The sequence below is a fragment of the Lytechinus variegatus genome, chromosome 9 (assembly GCF_018143015.1).
Source record: "Lytechinus variegatus isolate NC3 chromosome 9, Lvar_3.0, whole genome shotgun sequence".
NCBI classification, from domain to species: Eukaryota; Metazoa; Echinodermata; class Echinoidea; order Temnopleuroida; family Toxopneustidae; genus Lytechinus; species Lytechinus variegatus.
In genome coordinates this window covers 223379-232652 of record NC_054748.1, presented here as the reverse complement: position 1 = coordinate 232652, position 9274 = coordinate 223379, and the positions used below count along the sequence as shown (strand labels likewise).

The window sequence follows — 9274 nt, the reverse complement described above, 5'->3', positions numbered from 1 at the left end:
TAGGTTTAAGAACAATAGAAAGGGCTTATCGCCGAGTTTGGTCGACTTCGTGCAATGCCTATAGCCGGCGCTGTTCATTTTCTAATTTTGCTTCTGATTTATCTCACAAGAAATGAAACCACCATCTGGACGCCATAACACAAAGGTTAGTGATTAATCGCTAAATGAAATGACCAATCAAGGTTCTCGTAGCATGCGCATTTTGCTAAGTAGACTGGATATAAACCAATCAAAATTGTTATCCCAAATAAGCTATCGCCAACATTTGCATTACGGGACCCTATTCCAATATTCCTAAACCTTCTACAGCCATGGACTTGCAAATAGATAGCCAGTCATCGGTCGGTTAATTAATGCCCTTCGCGTAACTGTCATTTTGGTCATCTTGATATCATTCTTTTCGAATTCGTCTGTTTTATGTTCACTGTCAATTAGGCTATTGGTCCAAAGAGGCAGTCAGTGCTTAGACATTAAATATCAAGTCAACTCGAAAAAGATATTGATTAGAATCAATGGACAAAAATCAAACAAGCATAACAATGAAAATTGTATGTAAAATAAGAAAGTTATGACATTTAAAAAATTTGTTATATCTATAACTCTGTTTTGTTTTTGTTTATGGTAACTCCCGCAGGAACTCGGCATGGGAGCATTTTTTGTCTGGTAAACGCCAAGCTGGTATAAAACCAATTACCTAGAACACATTTTTACGTCTAGATTATTCAGTCATAGTCGCTGACGTTATTGACAACATATATCACTTTTTTTATCAAAGCGGGGACAATGGCAGAGTTGGTGTTCGAACTCATAACCTTGCGATTATTAATCCAATGCTCTAACCACTGGACCACACGGCCCACGGTTACATGCATATAAGAAAAAGAAATTGTCTCAGTTATCGACTATATCAATTGATTTTTTGACGTTCCACGGATATGTTCGTGCGCATCATAATCTGCGCATATTTTACACTCCGCGCGTTAACGTCACAATGGATGAACTGGTGATTAATCAGTTGTAGGTATGTGAGCTGATTTTTCTCCTTAACTGCACTAACCGCAGATCCGATGTATAAAGCTAAGAAACTGGAATTATTCCATGGAACATTCTTTTTATTCCTCTACAATTTCAAAATACTTTTTTCTGAAGTGCTGCAAATTATGATGAATATTACCCCGAGTTTGAATAAAATAAATGGCAGAGTGGTTCGGAATTTTTCCTCACAGATACAAATCTTTTGCGTGTTTTGAGGTGTTTTAAGAAACACATTTGCTCTAATAAGAGTGCAGATAGTTTGAAAACAAGCACATGAACCCATATTTTTTTAATGTTTACACCTCTTATGTATCCTTCCTATACAACTTTGCAAGTTTTGGTGAAAATGACTAGGGTTTTGAATAAAGTGCAGCATTTATTTTACTTCTCGTGTTTGTTTTTGAAATTTGACATTTTGAGGTTGAGTATCTTTCCTGCAATTTCTAAGAAAAGAGAGTGCAGTTAGACCTAAATGAGCAAACAATTGAAAGTAATATAAATAGATTATCAATTTTAATGATACAATTATTCATCATATTGCCAAATTTGACAAAGTTTTAGTGGATTTTGTCTGAGTAATAGAGCTTTAAACTTTTTGTTGTGATCTCGTGATGTCTAAAAATGCCAAATTCTTTTTGAGCGCAATTCATAAGAACATCTATTTTGCTTAACTTTGAAGCTCTATAGCAAACAAAAAATGCCAAATTATTTTGAATGCGCAATTCTTAAGAACATCAATTTGGGTGGACTTTGAAGCTCTATAGCAAAAAATCAAGCACATGGGCATATGTTAATTTTTGCATATTTCAAATATTAAGGTTCTGAAGTATCTATATCCAAAGTTTTGTGAAAATGACATGGATTTCACTTTAACTGTGGAACGTCCTTAAACGACTTTCTACTACTTTGATAGTTACACATTCTGAAAGTTTGATGAAGTTTGATGCAATATCGAGAGAGTAAAGATGATTGAAACCAATTTGGTGAATTCGTGAGGTCTAAGAGAGGCATACTTATCATGATTGCGCAACATTTAATATAATTCAAATACGGCGACTTTGAAGTTCCGTATAAAAAAAGCCCATGAACCTACATTATTTTTTTTTGCATTTTTCATATTGCATAGATACCAAAGTAACTCTATGCAAAATTTGTTGAAAATGAAATGGACCTTATTTCTTCTATGGAACTTCCTTAAATTAATATATATTTTAGTTTTTACAGGTTTTTACAGGACCAACTTGACTAAACAATAAAATGTTCAACAATGGTAATAAGACGGGCTCATTGACGAATACAACTTTGTTTTTACATGACAATGACGGGAAAATTATGATATTTTATAAATTAACATAGAAAAGAAATGATGAAAGTGGGGATCCTCAATCCCCTTTGAATACCGGCCGGGATATGCTTATAACTGCTTTTTAAAATTAGGCGAAACAACGTCCAAATGCGAACGTTTTGATGTTTTTAAGAGTTGAAATTGTATATAATTGGAGTACTTTTATTATGGAGCTTGGTGCTTAATGCATACTTTCACTGTATACTTATCAAATTAGAGTGACATCTTTTGTTCACGTTAGTAGTATGGTGGTACGTATAGCGTCATAACTAATCCCTATTGTTCTAAACAATAGAAATATGAATTATAATCCTCTATCATTTTTTATAATCCTATTGTTTTAATTTTAATCCATATTTCCATAATTTATAATCCATATTTCATATTTCCATAATTTATAATCCATATTTCATATTTCATATTTTCATATTTCATATTTATAATCGGATTATTTTTTTATAATCGGATTATAATTCATATTTCTATTGTTTAGAACAATATGGATTATAAATTATGGATTATTAATTATGGAAATATGGATTATAAATTAAAACAATAGGATTAAAAAAAGATGGGCGGTCAAGTGACGTCACGAAGGTGTGACGTCACTTGACCGATGACGTCATGTCCATACTCAAAAACAAGAGGAAAGTAAAGAAACAATAGACAAGTGTCGGACATGTCCAATCATGACCATACTCAAGAACAAGAAGAAAGTAAAGAAATTAAAAAAACGTGTCTTGGACATGTCCAAGAGAACAAGAGAACGGGTGTAGAAAACAATTCAACCTTATTAATAGTGTATATCGTCACATTCTAAATATAATATCAACGTAATCCTTTCATTATTAAAAATATACGTTATATTTACTTAAAATAGGGTTACAACAATGCATAAAAGAGCAAGAACGATGTCGAAAAAAATAGTGTAAAGAGCTGGACTATCGGACAAACAACAACATGTACAGTTATTATAACACCCATAACGTTAAAACTGTAGGAGACGAGATGGAAGGTGAATCACGAGAAAATGGATACGAGGGTTTTTCATCGTCTGTACCTCTCTTCATAGAAGAGGGTCAATCGAACATACAACCAGTGAAACAGATCGACCAGAGCAGAAACGTGGAAGGGAAAGATACCACAAGTCATCAGAGTATCAATGGTGATCGAAAAGGCGTGGAGACTGGTAAAGATATAGCAAGCAACACAGGTGGACGCAGTGAGAAAAATGGAACCCACATCGCCAAGTACCCAATCAGTGGAAAAGATGGTCGAGCAAAGTACGTCACCGTTCGAAATTTCAGAGGACAAGTCTACGTCGATATCCGAGATTTCTACGAATCCGGCGGGGAATATTTTCCATCCAAAAAGGGGATCACTTTGACAGCGAGGGAGTTCAAGGCAATCATGATGATTTCGAAGAACATAACAAGAGCAATCTACAGCGGTCAAAATAAATGACATCCTTTTGACAGTTTATAAAACGCACCGACTATTAATAGTAGTATTACCATAATCATTATTACGCAACAATTTTATTGGTCTTATACTTACAAGTCATGATAGTTCAATTTTGTTCTTAATGTTGACTCCTTGCTATACAATATGATTACGCTTGTGTTTGGTTGATGATTATTTTGAGCAAACGAATGGCAAGAATAAAGTTTGACATAATTTAACTTTACATTATTTTTTTCTTTTTTTAACAGGTCTTTGGTTGTAAATGTTATAGATGGACAGTAAAATAGATCAATACAGATGAAGTTTGGTCAAATAAAGAGAGAGAGAGAGGATGGGCAAACGATGAGCACACATTCGAACGTTCGCTAAATGTTTATCTTTTTCGCTGCACTTAACCACGATTTTTTATTGTCAACGCTATGAGACAATAGAAATTTAAAATGCTGTGTAAATGTTTTTCACGATGCAAGGATCGTCAAGCCCTAAAATGTTGACCTTTCCTCTCGACACTTCACCACGATCCCATTTGGACCTATTCATGGTAAGTTCTAGTTTACAGATAGACCCGTTTCATAGTTTAGAACAATAGGGATTAGTTATGACGCTATACGTACCAGTATACTACTCGCGCGAGAGAAAGAAAAAAAAAGGATGGAAAAGAAAAGAAGGCGAAGACGACGCCATTCCGTCATTTCGTCATATCGCAATTTTGCCATCCTATCATTCCGTCATTTCACATCCCATCATTCTGTCATTTTTTTCCATCCTGTCATACCGTTCAACACACTGGTCGATTCAGAATTCTGTATACCCCGTCAGCGGGGAAGTAGACGTCAACACATGGCGTTCGATATAAAAATTGACATTTGCAAGTTGAAACGCAATAAAAGGCAAAAGTTCTGTTTCCAGCTCATCATTTGCAAGTCTGAATTCGCTGAGCCAACATGAATACTCGCGATACAGTAAAGCGATACGGTTGTTCAATGTGCGATAGGTCGTATAGTCGAAACTACGACTTGAGGAGGCATCAAAGAGATGTACACCCTGAAATGGAAGATGATGGAGATGTGACTGAAAATGATTGCAATGAAGAATCTAGCATTGTTGGAGAAAGCTATGATGAAAACACTGACACGAGTGATTCTGATACAGAGGAAGAAGAAGAGGAATCTACAAATACAGAGATTCCTGACGAAGACGAACCAGCAGACAACCTGGCGTATCAAGAATGGTATGAGGAGGCGATGGCAGCTACCGAACAACTGAGGGATGAAAAGTACGATAAATATATATCAAAGGGCATGGGTGATGAAGAAGCTAAAGAAAAGGCTCACGTGAAAGTACTGTGGGCTATTAAACGCATCTTTTTTGACCGCTACTCCAGTTTCTTAAGGCACAACTTATTTCTTGAAGAAGACCAAACCAATCAGGAAATCATATCCGATGTCAACGAAAGAGTAGAGAAAGGTATGAATATCCGGAAAGCAATTTAAAGAGTCTTCGCCAGACATGGGACAAAATTCGATAGACTGTTCCAGTATCAACCTGAATAGAATGATGATGGTGACGAAGATATGGGACTGAAGCAAGCGATAACTGAGACCATGACATAGAGACAGTCGAATAACGTGTTACTGTATACGATCTACTTATAAATCATATATCCTTGTGATAAATGCAATTTGTTTTAATTATATTTCAAAATACACAACAGATTACAGTATTTCCGACACATGAGCTAAAGAATAATATAATGAAAAAGTAAAACCTTTTACATATGTATTTCGCAGACATAACACATTGGTTTGGACTAGTAAAATATTTGATATATTGAAATCACAATGCATCAACCATGGTGCTCGTTTTATTGTATTCTACCAGTGTATATCATATTTCTAACTACAATCCCTGGAAGGGAGTTCGTTTATCATAATAATAAGAATAATCCAAGCGCTTAACAGATATGTTATTACCCCGGTCATCGGATTCAATCTGTCACTCCCGCACACAAAGTGTGCACATTATCCACTCCCTGGGGGAATATTCCAGTAAGTTGCGGGTGAGATACACACAGTACTGTACAAGCTTCGATGACTTTCACATCCTACCAGTACCTATTTAGCATCTGGGTCGAGAGTGGTAAAGTGTGGATTAACGCCAGATCGTGGTACACGACTCTCTGTTTACAAGGCGAAAGTCAGAACCACTACACCACGGCCCCTCGATCCCCTGTGTAATGAAAAAAAATCTCACCCAAAATACATTGATGGAATGTTGAAATGACGGTATGACGAGATGAAGGCATGATGAGATGACGGACGATGGAATGAGAAAATGGTGGTATGACGGTATGACGGGAATGGTGATATGAATGGTTGACGAAAATGAACAAAATGAAGAAAATGATGATCGAGGAAAATGAAGAAACGGAAGAAATTATGGGATGACGGAATGATGGAATGACGTTATGGTCGATGTGTTGGTATGACGAAATGGCGGTATGACGGGAATGGTGGTATGACGGGAATGGTGGTATGACGGTATGAACAAAATAGAGAAAATTAACAAACTGGAGGAAATGAACAAAATGATCGAGGAAAATGAAGAAACGGGATAATGACGGGTTGGTGACATGGCGGTATGACGGAATAAACAATATAAAGAAATCGAACAATATAAAGAAAATGAACAAACTGGAGGAAATGAACAAAATGATCGAGGAAAATGAAAAAATGGGATAAATTATGGGATGACGGGTTGGTGACATGGCGGTATGACGGGAGTGGTGATATGACGGTATGACGGAATGACGGAATGAACAAAATAAAGAAAATGAACAAACTGGAGGAAATGAACAAAATGATCGAGGAAAATGAAGAAACGGGATAATGACGGGTTGGTGACATGGCGGTATGACGGGAGTGGTGATATGACGGTATGACGGAATGAACAAAATAAAGAAAATGAACAAACTGGAGGAAATGAAGAAAATGATAGAGGAAAATAAAGAAATGGGAGAATATGAAGAATATGCAGAATAGGAAGATATTGGAGGATATGAACAAAATGGAGAAATGAAAGAAATTGTAATTAAAGAAAGTTAAGATGAAAAATATGAAGAATATAAAATTTAGGGGGTGACAAAATAGGCATCAAAGAGCGGAAAGTAAAAATAGGGATAATTCTAAGAATTTTGAACAACGTAATACAACAAAAAATTGACGTTAAACGAGCATGATAATAAACGGTGATGATTAGTTGAAATATACCACCCACTTGGTTGATTGATCAGTGAGATATGATGGTAGTCACGTTCACATGTATGACAGTTCAAATAGGAATAAAGAGCTATTACGTAATATGCGTGCTGGTTCTTCGCAAGATGCATGACGCCATGGTTTACTCTCCATTTTAAATTCTATTGTTTCATACCGATGACAAAAGAAAGAATGATTCCATCGGTTCTATCGGTAAAAATTAGAACCTACCATGAATAGATCCAAATGTGATCGTGCTGAGAGGAACGGTCAACATGTGAGGGTGGACTTGACGGTCCCAGCATCGTGAAAAAATTTACCTCCATTTAAAAATTATATTGTTTCACACCCATAACAAAATTAGTGAACGTTATGTGGTCATCATTTGCCCATCCTCTCTCATCATTTACCCATACTCTTTCTTTCTCACCCTCTCTCTCTCTCTCTCTCTCCGTGTGTTTGACCCAACCTTGCTACGTCACTTGGACATGTCCAAGACATGTTTTTTAATATTTTACTTTCCTTCTTTTATTCAAGTTTAAGTCATTTTTATTGCTTGACGTCACCCTTGGGCATGTCCGACACTTGTCTATTGTTTCTTTACTTTCTTCTTGTTCTTGAGTATGGTCATGATTGGACATGTCCGACACTTGTCTATTGTTTCTTTACTTTCCTCTTGTTTTTGAGTATGCGCATGACGTCATCGATGTTGTGCAATCCACTATGACGTCACCATTTACTTCCTTCTTGTTTTTGAGTATGGACATGACGTCATCGATGTTGTGCAATCCACTATAACGTCATTTGTTTTTCAGGTTTCGTTACTCTATGACGTCACACCTTCGTGACGTCACTTGACCGCCCATCTTTTTTTATCCTATTGTTTTAATTTCTAATCCATATTCCCATAATTTATAATCCATAATTTATAATGCTATTGTTTTAATTTTAATCCATATTTCCATAATTTATAATCCATATTTCATATTTCCATAATTTATAATCCATATTTCATATTTCCATAATTTATAATCCATATTTCATATTTTCATATTTCATATTTATAATCGGATTATTTTTTTATAATCGGATTATAATTCATATTTCTATTGTTTAGAACAATATGGATTAGTTATGACGCTATAAATACCACCATACTACTCACGTTCACAATTTTTAAGGCGCAACTTTGAGGAGGGGGGGGGTTGGATGGATGGACGAATTACGACAATGCCCGAGCACCGTGGTACAGCGTCTGTTGCTGATAATCGAATCTGCAAACATAACTTTTTGGATGTCGATATTAGAAATGTTACGTGAGATCAGTTGATAAGGGACATACTCATAGGCGGCGGAAGCGGGAGGGATGGGGGGGACGTGTCCCCCCCCTTATTTGAGTTGGGGGGACGGTCCCCCCTTAATTTTTAGCTGATGACCTTTTTTTTTTTTTTTTTGGCTTGTCAATTTATTTTGGCTGTGTCCCCCCTAAATTTCTGTTTTGGCCTGTCAAAATATGTTAGTGGTCCCCCCCTAAAATTTTTGGCTTCTGCCGCCAATTGACAAACCCCAAGGCCATGCAGGCGCACACTACACGATTTGCTGCGACCCGAATTTTAAAGAAACTGTAATAACATTTTATATAAAATCCCAACCGATGACATAGCGATTACAGTTCAAAATAATGGTTAGACTACTGAAATCACAAATTCAGTCTAATTTCGACCTTCCTTGTTGAGAAATAGAAAGTAATTTCATTTTCAATTCGTAATGACGTCATCATCGGTAACACGGCTGCTTGAAGCTGATTTTGACTTTACTCTGACACAGGGCTTGTGCAATACTAAATCATGATTTATCATTCCTAACCGTATGCTAAAATTTAATTTGAAGAAAAATACTTTATGGAACTTTGCAAAATGCGATTTATAAAAAAAGCCCAAATGAAAAAGTAGATTAATGATAATGACAATCTGCATTAGTACTTTTAACTCTTAAAATGCAGTAATATTTATAATGCAGTAATAATTTCACAAAACAGATATACCCACATCCTGGCTGGTATGCAAATGAGGAAACTGATTAATTAATTAATTCATTTATTTATTCATTTTTCCAACAAATTTTATAATGCAATATATATATATATAGAGAGAGAGAGAGAGAGATTAAAGTT

The 9274-nt window shown here is 35.7% G+C and overlaps 1 protein-coding gene across 1 annotated transcript; it reads left to right on the top strand.

Annotated features, from left to right (window-relative positions):
• The first annotated feature begins 3388 nt into the window (after positions 1-3388).
• On the top strand, positions 3389-3844 carry LOC121421162 (putative RNA polymerase II transcriptional coactivator). Its single transcript, XM_041615821.1, has one exon. It carries the CDS (start codon positions 3389-3391, stop codon positions 3842-3844), a length of 456 nt encoding a protein of 151 aa, XP_041471755.1.
• The last annotated feature ends 5430 nt before the right edge of the window (positions 3845-9274 follow it).